Genomic DNA, 20,350 nt, shown 5'->3' with positions numbered 1-20,350 from the left:
ATTATTAAATTTTATAGATAAATATTTATATATTTTTTTCTGAAATATTTAGGGGAGAGCAATTACATGTATTTTAAACATGCTTAAATTTGTTAATTCGCAAATAAAATAAAACAGATGGTTTTTTTCATAGTGTTTGTTTATGGATATGCAAAAATAATGTACTTATTAAAATAGTAAACTGCATAAACTTTATTGGAACCATTTGTAACGAATATAGGTGTTACATAACTACAGATTAAAAATAAAAATTTAATAAAAAAATCTAAACAATATTTTTTATAACTTTTGTACATATTTATTGCGCGGGACCATGAATAATTGCGTTTCGTTGATTTAAAGATATATTTAAACTTATGTTATGTTTTCGTTTTCTACTACTTTTACCACTACCTTTGAGAGCACTTTGGCTACTACGTTTGCCACAAGGTGGTCTTCCTGAAGGGATTATTGAACTTCCATGAGTGGCTCCAGGCCGTCTTCGAGAAGCAGTTGTTGGCTGGACTTTTATTTTTGAGTTGCATTTGACCCTACAAACTTTACTGTCTATGAAAGAATATAGCTGCGGCGCGGTTTGTATTCTTTTTAGTTTGTTTGTAAGTCTTTCTAGTGCTTTTAAAGGTATTTCCTTAAGCATTTTATGAAATTTTTTACATTCTTCTTTAATTTTTTCAATTACATCTTCCTTTTTGTTGTCATCTTTCAACGTGTCATCAATCTCCATTATTGTCTCGTCAAATAATGAAGATGGTGCATCGATTCTAGTTTCCAGATGGTTTTCTTGATAACCACAATCTTGTATATTATCTGCATTTTCTGAAAACTCACTTAGGGCCAAAAACCATTTGGATTCGGGGTATTTCTCGCCAAGAGCTAGCCACCCAAGTGATGCTCTTTCTTGAAAATTAATAGCAGGGGCATTCCAAAATGGAATATTTAAATGTTTATGTAGGTAAGCTTGGTGCTTACAAAATGACCCATTTATGCCTGCAAGACAACTGCATACACCAATTGGCACGTCAATAATGTATTTTAAAAAGATATTAGAACTACTACTAATTTGATACAATCCATCTCCCAAAGTTACAATATCTCCGGGTTTAAAATCATTTACTTTTGAACATAGCTTTAAGTAATTATTTTTTATTTCGTTTCTTCTTCCATGGGCAAAATCTCATAGCTTGCATTTAAAATACTCCTCCCAAACAAAAGCAATGAAATCAACTAATGCCACACAATTGTAACCTTTTGTACGATTAAGAATAATGTCCTTAAGTATTCTGATGGTTACTTCTGCGTAATTGTTTGTATTATTCCCTCTTATGACCAAATGTTTCCTGTGAAGATACAACCACTCTTGTCCTCTAGAAAAATAAATTTCAAATCTTGCTCAAAAATTTGGACAATGCTCCGCTTCTTGCTGCAGCTTTAACATGTGTTCATTTAGATCTTCATTACTTTCAGAATACATAATCATAAAAAAAAGCAACACTATATCAATGTGCATTTCATTTATTTTTCGGACTTTTTATAATGTTTCTTAATATACTTAATGCTTTTTATTGCCATTTATGCCTAATATATTTAAATATACGTAAGCAATTGATAGAATTATAGAAATATGTGAATTTCTTATTAACAATAAATAAAATTAAGTAATATAGTAAAGTTTTAAAAAAATAAAAATAGTCAAAAAATGAGCACTATATCGTAAGCATTATAAAATTAATGTATTAACATACTTTATTTACATTATGTTATAATCTTATATTATACCTTACGAAACGAATGCATTAAGATTTAACACTTTTCCATGGAAATCTTATTTTTGTTTTCACAAAGCCATCGCCATTCTTTTTGAAGCACGTGAAAAAACACAGTAGCTGAGTAGAATTTGGAAATGTATTTTTAAGTTCACTTTATCGATAATGTACAAGAGTGCCTTTTCTTTAGCTTAAGAATCAAGCTATCCATCATATTTATTATTTAAGGAACTTTATTAAATAGGGTGTTATATCATACAGGGGTTGATCACGGAAAATTTTTATTGAATTATACTAAGTATTCTTGAATAATACCACGTATTTCTATCTGAATCCGAGAGATTTCCCACATTTTCCGGGACACCCTATATAAAATGTATATTTAATCAATCGTTTATAGGAAAACTATGATAGGAAATTCGGAAAAAACGGAGAAACTTGAGCACGTGATATGATCGCTGGGACATACTAGTAAAATATTTTTATAATTTAACTAAAGATAATGTAAATTAATTTAATTAATTGCGGCGTGGGAATCAGTGAGACTGAAAGCAGAGTTATTGCGTTTGACGGAATTGTATTTTTATGTCATATTTTAAAAGTCAACTTAATATACCAAAAATTATATCATTAAGAAAGTTAGGACGGAATACCGTTCATGAGGATACTATCACTCAGTGGTGGCTTGTCCTAAGAGGACAATGAGCCATGGCACAGGTCGTAAAATCTATTTATCATAATATTTTAAAATTCCTATTATTTTTAAAATTGGTTTTAATTTCAATAATAACTACAATACCCAGCCAGACAAGGCACTATCGGCATATATAATTTAAATAATTTTAATCGCAATGAAAGGTCGGCCAAGCACATTACGAAACTGCTCCGCTTGTAATATGCCGATCAAATTTTTTTACAGGACATCTAGTAGCTATCGCATTATTTTTGATAAAACATTTTATTGAATATTATATTAGCTTTTCACACAAATTGCTTTCTGAGATAGTTAGGACAAGTTTATCCATTCTTAGAGAAAACTAACTGAAAACAGAACATTAAAGACTTTAATAAACGAACGCTAATAAAGCAACGTTTTTTCTTTTTTATCGTTTCGTTATTGTATCTTTCTCATGGGCATTCCTAATATTTTAATACTTTCCGGGAATTTTTTTTTTTACGGTCGGTAGCTTGTTCTCTCACGCTACAAGCTACGAGCCTCCACTGCTATCACTAACTTTGAGATGAGAATTAGGAAATTGCAGATTGTACATGAAGCTGATTAGTAGATGTATAAGGCAGCATTTACATTGAGAAGAAATATTATGTTATATACATAATTTTATAATTAGCTGTAATTTAATTAAGTCAAAAATTCACAATAAACTTCAGTAGAGTAAAGATGTGGATACTTTAAGTGGTAAATTAAAGTATTCCTGTTGAAGAAGTAGTCCATATTGGTAGTAGAGTGGATAAAAACTACGTGTGTTTTATTTGCTTTTAACTCTTCGTGTTATGGCCTAAAACTCTTTTAGAAGAGTGCCGGTAAATTACTATAATAACTCTGTATTATGTTTATTCCGATAGTAATTTAAAATATGATATACTTTGTTTCGCTAACTGCGCACAGATTCATAGAGTTTTTCTCCTTAATATACATTTTAGAAATAAATGTATCTGCAAAAATTAGAGAACCTTCTCCTATTATAGAAAAACTGTCTAAAGGAGTTTTCGTTTTAAGCTTTTTGTTTTGGCTTAGGTTTTTTAATTATTTAAACGATAATATAAAGTTGGCTTGCTTGAATTAAACTTACCTATTCTTCCGAAAAATACTGAAACACTCTTTAATTCATAGAGTTTGTTACAGCATTAATGACATTTTCATATAGTTAATACATTATTAGGCTAAAGTGTTAATTAATAAATATTAATTTATAAGAAAATTTTGATTTTGGTATTTTGTGCCTATGAACTTAACATCTGTTTCTTTTTCCATTTGCTGACATTTTCTTTAATTATTTGTACTTGCGCTTTTGTAAATTTTTATTAAAAAAATAAACAGTGGAATATGATTCAGGTACTCAATAGGCATCTGTAAGTATCGGAAAATAACATACATTTTTAAAAAAAATTTTAAATAATAATGAAATCAGCTATATTTTTTGATTCTCTAGTTTTTTAATACTTATTAAAAACTTATCGAAAAAAAGAACTAATTTCTTAGTTTTAAGCCATTATTTGTAAAATATGAAACAAAACGAAAGACCTATGTTATTATTTCAAACATTTAGTATATTTGATAAGCCTTCCAGACCAGATATTATGGTGACTTGTTAAATTTTCTAGATCGTATCATTTTTTACCGTTTCAAGTATGCATTACACTAGCATCATGATTCTTGATGATTATCTTAAGCTTAACTATAGGTGCATCGCTAACATTCTAAAAGCATTTTTACGAGGACGATATTATATCTTGATACGTAATATTGGTTCTCAGGATAAGGTTTGCGTAAGTCTGCATTTATATATCGTATGTTAAAATCAGTATTGAAAACGGCCTCAGCTGTATTTCTGATATAATAAATTCAGTTGCTTTTATACCGGAACATTTTTTTTCGCTCATGCGTAACTACAGTAACAAAGCCTAATAAAAAAATTAAAAACTAAATAATAATTTTTGTAAACTATTATATTTAAATAAGAATAAGAAGAATCGTGTTCTATAAAATTGGAAATCGTATTGTGCCATTATACCACATATTTAACATACACCTTGCTTGTAAGTATAATAATATATTTATGAAATGATAACTATAAGCCGAATTTTATTTATTTTTTATTCTTTATTGCCTTTGAATAATCAAGGATCTTAAAACCTTTTACCTACTGGAAATAGATTGCTTACAACTGAATACTTAAATTTCCATAATTCCTAATTTAAAAACGCACAATTCTTAATATTTCAGTCTCTATGAAAGTTAGAAAGAAAATGCCAAAACATTTAGATTTTATTTGCTAGAGTATTTAATAATTTTATAAATATAATACAAAGCTTAAATTACAAGTATTATATATGACTGTTTCCTAACTTTGTCAGTAAAATATAAATAACAACTTTTTGCAGATGTAGGCCGTACACTAAGAAGGCTATAAACCTGCAATACCAGTTCTTGAGATTTTTAAAAAATGTTTACTTGTTGGCGGACCGTAAAATCCAATGGTATGAAGAGAAGAAAATAGTGACAAAATGTTATTTTAAGGTGCAATAAAAAATTGTAAATTTAACAAGAAAAGAATTCTAGTAGATTTAGTGATTTTAATTGTATTTTTTAAAATGTAGTCCCTTTAGAATTAACTTATTTTAGTAAAAATCAAAGAGGCAGTTAAAGGTTACTGCTTTAAGTCGTAAGTTTCTCTTCGCCTAGTTTCTTTGCAAAATAGGGTGTTAATTTAAGAACCGTAAGATTACTAAATTAACATGACAAATATATGAGTGCAAAATTCTACAAATTCTATCAGTCAATAACCTAACTCTTCTTTTAAATTGAAAAAAGGACGACTTAAAATATATATATTTGTATTAATTTCATTAAATTCACTACAAGTTCTTTTCAATAAAACGCAATGGCAAAGATACTCTGACTCTCCTTCTTTGTGAAACCAACAGCCAAAATAATTGTAATAAAGGTATTAAAAAAATTAATAAAATTATTTTAATATTGGAGTTCTCTATAAATAATAAAAAAAGACAAGCATAAACTATTACTAATAATAAATTTTCTGTAAACGTAAAAAAATAGCTTGCTAGTCTTTTCTCTAATACAGCAGTATCATTAGCAGTGAAACGGGTAAAAAACTACAAAATCGTTTAATCATCATAAATGATATTAATCCTTATCAATTAATGGTTCCATTTTGCAGAATTGATTTTGAAATGATTAAAAATATTTGGACATTTTTGATGTGTTGCTAACTACACCCGAGATAAATAAATCTATTTTATATCTATTTTGTTACAAAATAGAAATCTGCCTAATGATATAAATATTAAAAATATAAACTAGAATAAGGCAAATCAAGGTTTTAAAGCTATATGCTAAATATGATAAATAGTATGTGTTGCTGGTACGAAATAGTATATTAAATAACGAGGGGCGAAAAGTGGTCACTTGTGTCATTATGTGAAGAAGCAATTTGTAACATCAAACTAGTCCCTCTATACAATCTACTTCCACCGAACTAAAGCCTATATGATACGCGAATATTTTCACAGATTTAAAAATGAGGTTACAAAATAAGTGTAATATCTTTGATTTCAATAGAACTAGTAGTTATTATTTGCAAAATGTAATCTGAAATAGACCGATATGTTGTAATAACAGGCTAGTATAATATATTTTGCGGTTAAAAATATATATATTAATACACATTTATTTTCTTTCGTTAGTATGTGAAAAAAACATAACCATTTATTAGATATTTACAATAGGGTCATTATGTGGCGAAAACAGATAGAGAACAATGGCTCCCACCGATTGTTATCACCTTTGTTCATACTAAATCAATTGTTTATAGCGTTATAAAATTTTGATTATTTAATATATTTTTGTTTTCAGGTCTATGTGAAGTAGAAAATGGATCAACAAACATAATAGTAGATATAGAAGAAAGCAGAGGATCATGTAAGTAGTACATACAGTTTTTCTTTCTGTTAATATTATTAAAAATTGTAATAAACTAATTGTGTAGGCACTTTAAATGAAGTGACCTCGACGATTAGACTCATTTGTTGGGGTTTACTTTCAACTAACTATAAACTAATTCTACCCTAGTTAAACAATCACATTCATAAATTCTTATTTGATATGTCTCGTAAAATATCTGCAAATGCAAAAGAAGGTTTAAGTAAGTGAAATTAGTGAATTAAATATACTTTAAGTACAGGGTGTCCCATTTTGGGTACTTTTGCGGGATATCTCCGTTATTTTTAGAGATAGAGAGCATCGGTTTTTGCGACACTGTGCTACTTTTTCGTAAAACTAAAGATGTTGTTAACAAAATTTTTATAGCCCCTTTATTTTTTAAGATACATGGCATTTTTGAAATTTTTGCATTTTGGGACCCCCGTCGTATCTCCGTTATTTTTAATGTTTTTGTAAAAGTAAAAACTCATTCTTTTTTTGTAGAATCTTGATTTTTTCCGGAGAATCTAGTGGTATACCGTAAACGGGGTTACTTTGCACCATTTTTTTTAGTTTTATTTTATTAGTTAGGATTTAACGTCACTCAAAAGAAGATCTCTGAACTTTTTATTATAAATATCAATTGAGCAGGTTGTAATATAACTCTGATTATAGCTATTTGTTACGTATATTGCCTAAACAAGAGAACAACCTAGTTTTATTAGTGGTGCAAAGTATACCCCAAAAAAGTCATACTTTGCACCACTCAATATTTTATTAATATTTGGCTACTAAATGCTTGCGGTGCATAGAAAACCGTTATTATTTCAAACTTTGCACCAATTAAATGCGAAAAAATGTTCATGGGCCAAGTTTTGTAAATTTAAATCTACCTACCTACATATATTTATGAAACAAGCATAAAAGTAAAGAAAATTGCTACAATTTAAATGATCAAACTTTATTATAACATTATAATAGTAAAAATACAACATTTGAAACTAATCCCACCACAATTGTCGCATTCTGGGACAATGTACAAGCCTCGTTTGGACATTTTCTTGGGAGGGCTAATGGCGCCAATTACGTTGTCCCACGAATACCATATTTCGTCACGTCTTTCTGGCCATTTCCAAAACTTTATCGATCTGGCCATAGCATTGATCATCGCTCCATTGTTTTCTATTGCTGTTATCATTTCAGGATAAACATGATCTTAAAAAAAAAACGTACTCACCAACAACTTTTTTAACATCATCTAATCCAGAGTTTTTGACTTTTTCGACAATATTTGTTCCAAGAGAACCTGAGACGAGTTTTTCATTAAATTCTTTTTCTTCTTCCATCTCTTGCATCTCATTTATTTCATCATCTGATGAATCTCTGCCTAGTGGAAAGTGGTCGTCCAAAATAATGTCCTCCTCTGAATCATCTACGATTTCTGGTTCAACAGCTTGAAGAGGTGTGGATGTAGATGCTCCAGTTAGATCTGTTAAACTAATTTCAGAATGGGCAATACTGTATCCTGCTGAAACCGTTATTTTCTTCTTCCTACGTGGCTTAAACTGTGTGGCTTCCTGTCTTTTATCTTCTAAATACTTAATGAAAGTGTTTTCGAAATCCGACGAACTTGATTTATTTGTGTCGCTAGCAGTTGTCATATTAGATTGCTTAGTTATTGTTAACCGCTCCAAGAGCGGTGTTACATCGCAAGCGATGATACCGCATTTCCTAAATCCCGACTTTAATATCTCAGCGCTATTCTTTTGATTTTTTTTCATTAATGATCGTAAAAGCATTGGAAAATGCTGTTTCTCAAGTACATTTGATCTACTCCCTACATGAGTTTCCTTATATTGAGATAAAATGTCTCTCCAGGCTCTTTTCATGGGGGCAAATAATGCAACATCTAGCGGGTGCTGTTCGGAGGCAAACATAGAAAATCAATGTCGTGTCTTCGACATAAATCGAGGACTTCATCATTAATATGAGAAGATAAATTGTCTCCTAAAACGACCTTCTTTCCCTGAATTTTTTTAAGCCTGGGCAATAGGAGAGTGCTGAACCAATTTGCAAATGTCTGTGATTCGAACCAACCAGATGCAGTATTTGAATAACGCGTACCAAGGGGACCATTCTCAGTCCAGGTGTCCCACAAATACTTGGATTTGTACACCACATAAGGAGGTAGAAGCTCACCAGCTGCATTTTCACAAATCATAAGAGAAATGCTACTCTTTGAAGAATTACAAATTCGTTCGGGATACTTAACACCACGTTTAGTTAATATCTTTTTTTGACCGGGGTCATCGGTTAAGTTTGTCTCGTCATAATTAAAAATAGCATGCGGCTCTACACCAGTTAATGTTTGTTTCAGATTTTCTATGTATTCAGTCATTTAGTTTGCATTAAGTGCTGCTCTACTTCTTTTTATGTTCGAGGCTATCCTTGCAGTAAGGTCCTTATGACGAGTTAAAAATGATTTGACCTAATCGATACCTGGAGTATTATCCCTAAAACGAGTTATTTTTTCCTTTGCGATTTAAATAGCTCTTGATTATTTGTCGCAATTCCATTCCAGTAACAGGAAAACCAAAATCACTAAGGCTATGAATGCATTGTACGAAACATCTTATAATATTGATGGGTATCCAGGTTTTCTAGCGTGTGTTCCTTCTAATTTGTAAAAAATAGTTCTCCTTGGAATGTTAAAGGATTCAGCGGCAACTCTTGTGCTGCTGACAAAATGCCTTCAAATCTTCTTCTGAGTAGTCTGCATATCTGCGAGATCCCAGTTTCCTTTTATAACGTCTGGGCATTTTCTGAAAACCATTTACCTATTTAACTTTTACTCTTGCGAATGAAAATAGTTTGGACGTGACAAGTAGGGGATACTTTGCACCACTTGCAAGTTGGGGATACTTTGCACCACTTGAGTGGTGCAAAGTATACCCAATTCCACGTGATAAGTGCACATGTAAACAATGTTTTTTTTTATTGCTATCCTTGCTTAAACCTGTTATTTTAACAACTACAAATCGCAATCGGTTATAGTATAAGCCTTTAGACGTGCACTTACCAATTTTTGTACTCTGGGACTTTCTGCATAGTATGATTTTGCAAAGCCAGAAAATCATAGAATTTCTAGGTTAATATTCTTTAATTTCTATTTTATTTATTTTTTCTTATTTTTTTCTAATTCTAATTTAACTTCTCATCAACCCTCCTATATATTTATAGTTCATAAAATTGGCCTTTTTTCACCTTTTCAAAAATTTATAACAGTATGGACTTATTTTCAAAAATACGCAAATAACTAACAATTTTCTAAATTAAATGCATAATTTAATAGTAGGCCATGAATAACAATAATAGACAAATAAAAAGTTACAAGTTAATAACGACGAATGGGGAATTGCATCATTCTTATTTCTTAACATTCTTCTTTATTCTTATCTTTTTTGTAATAAAAAACAAATATATAAATTTAATAAACGCTATAAGAAAACAACCAAATAACAAAACAACAATGTAACAAAATAACATTTTTACAAGAGATGTTCAAAATGACCACCATCTTCTTAACTCTACAAAATTGGCACATCTTTGTAACCCTTTAAATGGAATTCAAAATAATAATTTGTCTCCTCAGATTTTGAAATGCTAAATGAATTGCGTCTTGAAGTTCTATTAGATTATTGCATTGTTTGTTATACACTTGATCTTGTATATACCCCCATAAGAAAAATCTAAGATCGGGGGACCGTGGAGGCCATCTAACAGGTCCGTTGGTACCTATCCATCTTTGAGCAAAGTTATTTTCAAGAAATGCCCTTATTAGCCCAAAGTGATGACTTGGGGCACCATCTTGTTGTAGGTAGACAGCGTTATATTAAGCTAGAGGGATATTTTCCAGAAGTTTTGGAATAACTTCCTCAAGTATATCTAGGTACCTACTATTTGTTTTCTCAAAATAAAACAAGACACTCCAACTCCAAAGCGTCCTTGTTGTGCTCTTTCAATTTCTCTTTCTATTAAATGTGTATTTTCTGCATGCCAGTTTCAAGTATTATATCGGTTAAAAATACCCGCACTTGAAAAAAAGCATTCATCAGACCAGATAACGAGTCTGCCAAGTATAGTATTAGCATCAATTTGCTGCAAATACCATTGGCAAAATAGCGTCAGGCGATCGGCATCGCCAGGATGTAAATGTTAAACTATGTTAAATTTGTATGGATAATACTTGAATAATACTACTATTTTTTTCAGATCCGTTGTGCATCCGTTTTTGGCACTCCAATTTCTTTTTAGATTTTTCTGCATGAGCTCGAGGGTGTCGCTTCTATATAACCTAAAACATCTATTTCTTTTTCTTCCCTATTTTCTTTATTGTATGCTTTAGAACGCGGCTGAACAAAAGATCCGTGCTCAAGTAATTTGTCCTTTAAACGAGCAAATATACCAAAAAATGATTGCCTTCTCTCTGGATATCTAACAAGCAATAGAACATTAGAAATTGGTAGTCATATAACGGCTTCTAACTTACCTATGGAAATATAGTTCAGAAGCTTCTTCAGCATTTTCATTGATTTGTATAAAACATACAAGCATATCATATTTTTCATAATTTTCAAATGCTGCTATTTTTTTGCAAAATTTTCAAATAACGAAAATAAATACGTTTTGGAGCATAAACTCATTAAAAAACAGAGAAATGTCAATCAAAACCCGAAGATAGTTGACATTAATTCACTAGTTTATTTATTTATTTATTTATTAACGGTATCCACCAATCTTACAAAAATAAAATTATACAAAAGATACTAATATTAATTCAACTTAAGCTTGATAATAGTAAGACATAAATCAATGTTACAAATTAATTTAAAGAAACATGTTAATTTAATAAAAAACAATTTATTTGTAATTTTTTTGTTTCTTGTTATAAATATACATTAAATTATGAATTTGGTCATTCAAATTGTTATTTATTTGTTTAAAAATAAGTCCATACTGTTATATATTTTTAAAAGGGTAAAAAAAGACCAATATTATGAACTATAAATACAAGGTGTTCCATTTAAAAAAAAAAACAAGTTTTGGTTATAACTCAGAAAATATTAATCAAAAAAAAATATATCTCTTCACCACTGGATTCTACGGAAAAAAATCTAGAATTAAGAATGAATTTTTACTTTAACAAAAACTTTAAAGATAACGGAGATACGATGGGGGTCCCAAAATGCAAACTTTTAAAAAATGCACTGTATCTTAAAAACTAAAAGGGCTCTGAAGATTTTGTTGATGGCATCTTTAGTTTTACGGAAAAGTAGCAGTGTCGCGAAAAGCGCAACTCTCTATATCTAAAAATAACGGCGATATCCCACAAAAGTAACCAAAATGGGACACCTTGTACAATGATTTTTCTGAGATAAATCCAAGTTTTTGGTTTTATTTTAAACAATATGCTTACCATTTTTCATAGCTAAAGAAAAATAATTTTCTAATAGAAAGACAGGGTGAGTTCGCCAGGGAGAAGACGGATGACTTCGCTTGAGATCTGTTAGTTAAAAAATGAAATGTGTGTTGTGAGTTGAAGTTAAAAAATGAAATAACTGTTGAAAAATGATACTTGCCGACACGTATTTCTATTTATTGCTTTCTTTAGGACAAGACAATAAGAAAACCAGAGGAAAAGAAAAAAATAGGATAAAATATGTATTTTATTTGAAAGTATTATGACTAAAAAGAAGTATTATCCTCAATGGTATAATTGCTTAATCTCAATCATTTCAGTGAAATGTGATTAACAGTAATTTATTAATTGTATGCCTGGTCACTTATTATTTAACTGATATATTTTATTAATATTATTATTAAATTACTTCATCATTGTATTGATTGATAATTTATCGATTAATTATTATGTAGGTTAATTTAAGAGAATAATTAATGTTATGCGTTTGAGACTTGGGAGGCCGGCTCATATGCTTGGCCTGTAAGCCTATATTATTATCATAATCATTGGGATTAATATTAGTATTTAATTTGGGCTGCTCTCCATAAGTATGTAGCTTCTACAAATGTATGAATTGCTTGTATTATAGTCATGGAATAATCCTTTATTTCTAACATTTAATTTAAATTGATATCTGTTATTTTAAGATGCATAGTTTGTACAAATTGTTTAGTAAAAATGTAGGATGAAATGTAAAATAAATAAAAATGTATTGCTGTAACCTCTTTAGTTTTTTCTTAGTTTTCTTAATTGTAACTGTTAAAACGTGGCCTCTTTCAGAATAATGAACTTTTTCTTAAAATAAGATTTAAAGTTAAGGTTGCTGGGAGTGAAGAGGTAAATGAAAATAAGTTAAATATTACATTATTTTGATTTCCTCTTCCTATTTAGAAATTTTGTTATCGATATTTTTTTGGTACCTCAGATATAGATATTGTATGTTTTCAAAATGTCACCTATATAAATATGGTAGGTACGATTTTATAAGAGAAGTCCATTTTGGAAGAGAAGTGAAACTAAGTGTCCTATGATGATGAGTTATCTCATCGAAATACATCACTCTCGAAATGAGATTGGGCTTTTATTTTGTGGAGAAAATACCTCCGTCTAAGAAGTATCTTCCATATTACGAGGTACAACTCTGCCACTGTATTAATTGCTGCACAATACTTTTATTCATATAGTTTTCATAAAAAATTTTCATTCTTTTAAATATAATTATTTAACCAACTCACCCCCTTACTTATTACCCTCTAATTGTAATCAAATTTCGTGGTTTTGGTTAGTGATTTTGTTTTTCCATACCATTATCTGTTTCTGTCTCATCCCAACTAAGCAGTGATAATTGTAAGTTAGGATAGTAAGTTAGTAAATTAGCAAGTTATAATGAAAGCTAATTATTTCCACCATGATTTTTAGGAACACAATATACTTTCGTCATAAACTACTTGATTTTATCAATATTGTGTAATGTGGTTAATCCTTGTATAATATTGCATGAGCAGTTATTTTTCACTTGTTTCAAGTAAAAGTATATTACATTAATTAAGATTACAATATTGGTTTTATTTTTTAGCCATAAGTCAAGAAACTAATCCAATAGAACTACCCATAAAAGGAGAACCAAATGTAGACGTATATTTAGAACTATCGTTTCCCAAAGGACTACCATTATTTTTTCTTAATGAGAAAAAACTGCAGCTTTTAGCACCCATAGATAGAGATGAAAATAATTTATCTCATATAGTTTTTCAGGTAAGCATCAGCTGAAAAAAAATTATTAGTTATATTGAAGTCATAATATTTAAGACTAGTCTTACAGACCCTTTCTATTTTGAATTAATTGTGTACTAATTGAATTGCAATTAAATCTACGTTAGCGGCAGTTGACGTGATTTATAAGCAAGTGTTTTAGTATTAAATAGCCGATTTCTTAATTATAGACAATTATCGGATATGTATACGCAAAGTAGGTTAAAGAGCATTAGCCATTGAAATAAAATATTTCATTTAATTTTTGCAAACCTATGCTAATTTTATTCTATATCGCACTTCTATTATCTACACTTCTGATTACTTGATATTTTATTGAAGTAAGTATTGTTTAATTTTCCAAAAACTCATATACTATTTTCAAAGGTAAAAATATTGACAGTAATGTGATTCTCAAAACCAAGTATTGGGTCCTTTTACATCAAATTTAAAATAAAAATACATTCTGAAACAGTTTTAACATTGTCCTTTACTAGCCATCATCGTCTATAATAGTTATTTATGTAACAAGTGTGTAAAATTATTCTTTTTTAATGAATGCGAAAGTTGGGAATTCTCATGAATAAAAAAAGGGGATTTTACACAGGTGTAACATACAAAATTTTTTCTACACTGAAGAAAACTTTAAAAAAAATCAAAAATATCAAATTACTTTATGCAACTCCAGAGACTGAAAAGTTAAAACAAACTGTGCTAGCAGAGCTTTCGAAACGTTTTGGTGCTATTGAAGAAAACAGCATTTTAAGTCTATCCACCCTTTTAGATCCAAGGTTTAAGAAAATCCACTTTGGTAATCCAAATGCTTGTGCAAGAGCAATAAATTTAGTAGATAAATTATTAAAATATAATACCCAAAATAGCTCTCAACAAGGGGTGGATTCTCAAAAGCAGGTTACTGTCCCTGCCAATAATGAAAACTCTAATAGTATATAGTCTTATCACAAAAAATTGGTCACTTCCGAAAAAAGTTGTTTAGTAACTAATCAAAATGAAATGTCAGTTGAACTTAAAGCATATTTAAACCTTCCAACAATACCATTGGAAAATAATCCAATTAGCTTTTGGTTAAATCATAATTCGAGTGAATTAGCTAGTCTTGGAAAAAAATATATATTCATTGTTGGGTCTTCGGTACCATCAGAAAGGGTTTTTTCCCAAGCAGGAAATATTCTAACTCAGACTAGGAATAGGTTAAGTGGAACACATTTATCTCAACTGCTCTTTCTTCATTCCTTAGATAGTTCCTACTGGTAAGACTCTAAATTAGATTAATGATTGACTTTGTTTGTGATTTTTTTTTGCATATTTTATTACTGTGTCCATCCTATAACCTATTATTATCATAGTTTTTAGGAATATAACGTTTATTTTTGTTATGACTATATGTATATTATATGTTTTTTGTATTTTCTTTTTTTTTTTTTTGTTTTGGTTAATATACTTATAATTATACATGTATTTTTATTTAAAAAAAAATTTTATTTAAAACAATTATCAGAATCAAATATCGATTTTTAATGATATCGATCTTTTGTTGCCGATTTATTTCTGGATCGATCTTGATATGTACGATCTTGAATCGATTCAAAATATCGATTTATTTTGTTTTTCGGACATCCCTAACTGCTTATAAGTCGAGAACGAAAAATGACAACAATGTGCGGTTTTCACAGAGAAGAGTTTTTACAAAGTTTTTTTGACAGTGTTGCCAAGTTTCAAAACTTACCTGAAATAGGAGGAAAAAAATTGATGATTTTCAAAGGCCGATTTCTCAAAAATTTTAAACGTAACACCCTGTACTTTTTAATTTCACATGAAAGCCTGGTAAATCCACTTTCCGAAAATGTATAAATTGTCTTAAATTCATTATTTTTTTTTACAGAGCGAATTTTAGTAAATGACACCTTTTTGAAAATTTTCCTACAATAAATACCTGTTAAATAACATTCCCGGTATCAAGTGACAACAATAACAATTGTAGCTTGTCAAGGAGGCTGTGAGTTGCACAATTTGTTTTGTGGGCTTCAACTACTGTCAAATCTTTTTAACGTCATTCGTTGGGCAGTCCCAATAATTTGATTTCTATATGTATCTTTGCATTTTTTTTAAAGATTTTGAAAGGTTTAAATATGTTTACCACCCGGGAAAAGGCACGACGAGAAGAAGATTTAGGCTGATTTTTGAAAAGGCTCCATCTTCACGCAATTCTATACTTCATTGGGTACGCCAATTTTCCCAGGAGGGAACAGTTAAAAGAAAAGTTAGAACAAACCTAAATGCACAAGATAATCTGTTGGATGATATTTTGCTGGTAAAAGAAGTGTTGTCCTTAAACAATAACCAAATAACTATTAGGAAAATAGCTCAAATGTCAAATATGTCAAAAAGTAAAGTACATAAAATTCTAAAAATAATTAAGTTTAAACCCTACAAAATTCAAACTTTCCAAAAAATAGAAAATCGCGCCCTTGAAAAAAGATATTTAATGTGCGAAACACTACTAGATCTTTTTATAAATGAGCCGGATACCAATTTAATAATGTCTGAGGAGGCAACATTTCACATCAGTGGTCGAGTAAATAAGCATAACTGCCGAATTTGGGGAGATGAAAATGCTCGAGTGTATAACGAATTTGAAAGAGATTCTCCTAAGCTGAACGTTTGGTGTGCAGTATCGAAATCTAAAATTTATGGGCCATTTTTTTTCAAGAAGCAACAGTGAATGGAAACAATTACACCGATATGTTGGAAACATTTTTTTATCCTCAACTTCAGCAGGATGGAATTTAAGACACGGTCTACTTCCAGCAAGACGGTGCACCACCACACTTCTCCAGGGTCGCAAGGATTCCTTAGATATTACTTTTGGAAACAGATGGATAGGGCGAGCAGGTCCAATCAAGTGGGCACCTTATTCTCCTGATCTAACCATTCCAGATTTTTGTATATGGGGATATGTAAAAGACCGTTGCTACAATCCAACCCCAAGAAATTTGGATGAACTGCGCAACAACATAGTAAACGTTTTCAATCAAATTACACCGCGAATGCTACAAAACGCCTTCTGCAACTTATTTCTCTGTCTACCGGTTATGTTCCGAGCAAAATGGGGGTCGTCATATTCAGCAGCTAATTTAGTTATAAATTAAAATTAATTTCTTCAATTGTTTGTTGTAAATAGTTGTAATTTAATACATAGAATAAATACTTTTTATAGACATGGCAATAGCGCAAATTATTTAATTATGATCATGCTAAAGCGATACATAGGTAATTGCCAGAAAATGTTCATCAATCACCGAATATGTATTCTAGGAAAATTTTCAAAAAGGTGTAATTTACTAAAATTGGCTCTGTAAAAAAAAATAATTAATTTAAGACAATTTATACATTTTCGGAAAGGGAATTTAACAGGCTTTCATGTAAAATTTTTGAGAAATCGGCCTTTGAAAATCATCAATTTTTTTTTTCCTATTTCAGGTAAATTTTGAAACTTGGCAACACTGTCAAAAAAAACTTTAAAAATATTGATGCAGTTCTGTGAAAACCGCACATTGTTGGTTGTCATTTTTCGTTCTCGACTTATAAGCAGTTAAAATGTGTCAGTTTATAAATGGACACCCTGTATTATATGGGAATTCCCATTTGACATAGAAAAGTGAGATTAGCTAAAAGTGACTGACAGAACTTCATTAAATGCACAATTCAACTTTGGCCTTTTTATTTAAGTTAACATAATTTTTGTTCTATGAGCTGTTGAAGGTATTCTCAACATCTCATAGTGTTAGGATTGTCTGAGATCTGTCTGTGATCTGAACTTTTGTATATACAAGGTGATTTATTTGTTGGAAATAAATTCCAATTTTGGTATTTTAAATAGGATTTAATTATTTTTTACCATAATATCATACCAACCATCATTATTTACAACAATCGTTATTTTCCTTATCTATTCAATTAATATTGTCCAATGCTAATGCAAATCAAGCATTAAATGTTGCTTATAGTGTGTCCACCTTAAAGTATCCCCACTCCTATAAAATTTTTGTTTTTAATCGATTTTCAAAAAAAAATATTATTTGATAGGGTTCGACAAACACTTTTTGGGCCTATGCCAAATTAGTTCCAGGGTTGTAGTCATGGATAATTTTGGGGCTTCAAAGTGGATCAAATTTAAAAAAAATATATTAGAGCATTTTTTATAAAAAAAAATGAGCCGAATCATCAGCATCACCAAAAACCTCTCTATACAAATATTTACTCCTCTAATTTAAAAGGTGCCAGAATAAAATAGTATTAGTTTTAATAAAAATCGTTAATTAGATTTTGGTTTGAAAGGTTTCATACCATTTTTTTAAAACTTTGGACAGCCAACTTTTTGATGCATTTAAATTTCGGGCAGCATCTCTTAGGTAATCTTGGGTTATCTCTAAAGAAGTTAACAATTTCTTTATACCTTTTTGGTAGACAACATTGACGAGAGAGTTGGTTTGCAGTCGTAATGCTTACATGCTGATCAAAATGTCTATTTTTTAATTTTAGCAACTGTTTTGTGGTTGATTTGTGCTCCAAGATGTCGCCGATTGAATTCATTTGCATCTCTTCGAAAATTTTTGTAACATCATTTTATTGTAACATTTGTGTTAAAATTAAACGCAAAAAATTACTTTAAAAGGAAACTGTCTTTTAAATTTTACGATATAATTGTCAGATTTAAAGTTATTTGTCAAACAAAAACATACAAGGTGGCCCGACAAATAAGTCTAATTAACGATTTTTATTAAAACTAAGACCATTTTATTCCGACACCCTGTATAATATAGAGGTAAAAATTTGTACAGGGGAGTTTTGGTAAAAAACATGCCCTAATATGGTTTTCTGAAATTTGAAACCCTTTGAAGCCTCATAATTACTCATAACTACGACCTTGGAACTAATTTTACATATGCCCAAAAAGTGTTTGCCGAGCCTTATCAAACCATTTTTTTATTAGGTTAAAAAACAAAAAATTTATAGGGATGTGGACACTTTAGGATGGATAAATGGATTGACACCTAATAAAGGTTAGTCTTTATGATAGCTCAAAAACCATAGAAAGAAATCCGTTGATCCGAAGACCTATGTTGATAAATGATTGTTTGTTTGAGAATTCTTTGGATGCTTTTCCGATGCTACTTCTGGTCTCTTATGAGCCACTGTGCTTTCAAATATCTTTTCATCATATGAAAAAACTTCTAATTCATTTTGCTGAGTAAGAATAACCTTTGGCCTTTTCGGGAGTTCTTGACAGATCCATTATATAATATCCATCGATAGTTGGTATCTTACCTTAACTAGTGTATTTTTTTTACAAAATTGGAACAAAATTGCTTTTTGGACCAATCGCATGTTTGATCAAAATTCTGTACTCTCAAATTACAAAAAAACTTCGTTATTGCAGCTGTAGCACTTGGGTATTCCAAAATACAACCTTGATATGTATTCTGATTAATAAATTGCTTAAATGATTCTAAATCATTATTAAAATATTTGAAATATTTGATCATGATCTTAACTGTTACAATCTGTGATAGCCATCTTTGGTGTTTTATATTTTTAGTTTTGTGCATACATCTTTGATCATGTGCCATTTTGCAAAGGTTCACGACCTTCTTTAAAAAACAGATCAGTGTCATTATGTTTTTTTGAGGTGTCCCGTATTATTCTCATATAGCAAATAGTAAATTTAAATTCTTTGCTTATTTTTAAATATCGATGAAAAAACAAAATTGGATAGAGTCAAAAATATTAAAAAAATAATAAATAGAAAAATAGAATTTGGAGTTTCCCTATAAACCCCCGACAGTTGAAGAAGAATCAAACGAAGATGTCTCTACATGCTAGAATATAATAGAAACCTATCTAGATAGATTGATATCTCAATAATCTTTTCAGTCATCATCTCAGAAAAAAGGCAACGTGTTTCACGATTTCGTGTCTTTGAAAAAAAACCTACAGACGACAAAGACCTATATTTTTTAATGTAATTTTCCAATGTCTTTATTTTTTATAAATTAAAATTGTGATATATAAAAGATATATATAAGAAATGTGATATATACAAGAAAGCTCTCATATGTCAGAATCCTCATAAACAACAAGCAAATTAAAAAATCATACGCACAATTTACCTCTAGAGTAATAGGCTCAACAGAAAAATATTTTAGGTACAGTAAACTTAAAAACAATCTTGAAATTAACAGTCAACAATCAATCAACAACAATCTTTAAAGTCTTGAGTTGAGTTAACACTTATACCACCAATGCTACAGTTTAGACAGGTAGGAACTACAGGCACATATCTATCCTAATTGCCTTCACAATAAAGGAAGAAACTAGAGCGCATAAGAGAACTAGTGCTCCTTGGCGATTACCTGCGACTCGAGAGGAAATTTCTAGGGATTAGCCTGGATAAAAAACTCACCTACAAGAGGCATGTAATAAATAATACAAGAAAGGCCACGAAAACTCTTCTATACTGTAAGAGAATATTCGGTAGATCATAGGGACTATCACCAAATATGATACAATAGGTATATACAACAATGGTGAGACCCATCATTACATACGCAT

General features: G+C 30.0%; 1 protein-coding gene across 2 annotated transcripts in view; it reads left to right on the top strand.

Moving 5' to 3' along the window:
• The window catches only part of LOC126734463 (cadherin-99C), a 193,587-nt gene that overhangs the window by 93,887 nt on the left and 79,350 nt on the right, over window positions 1-20,350 (top strand). For both annotated transcript variants that reach the window (XM_050438106.1, XM_050438105.1), the window contains exons 3-4: window positions 6,379-6,444; window positions 13,542-13,720. In XM_050438106.1, the coding sequence (XP_050294063.1) occupies window positions 6,379-6,444; window positions 13,542-13,720 (245 nt within the window). The remainder of the gene's footprint in view (window positions 1-6,378; window positions 6,445-13,541; window positions 13,721-20,350) is intronic.

This window comes from Anthonomus grandis, chromosome 3, assembly GCF_022605725.1.
Source record: "Anthonomus grandis grandis chromosome 3, icAntGran1.3, whole genome shotgun sequence".
NCBI classification, from domain to species: domain Eukaryota; kingdom Metazoa; phylum Arthropoda; class Insecta; order Coleoptera; family Curculionidae; genus Anthonomus; species Anthonomus grandis.
Note: the sequence above shows the minus strand (reverse complement) of the source record. Positions and strands in the feature narration are given on the sequence as shown.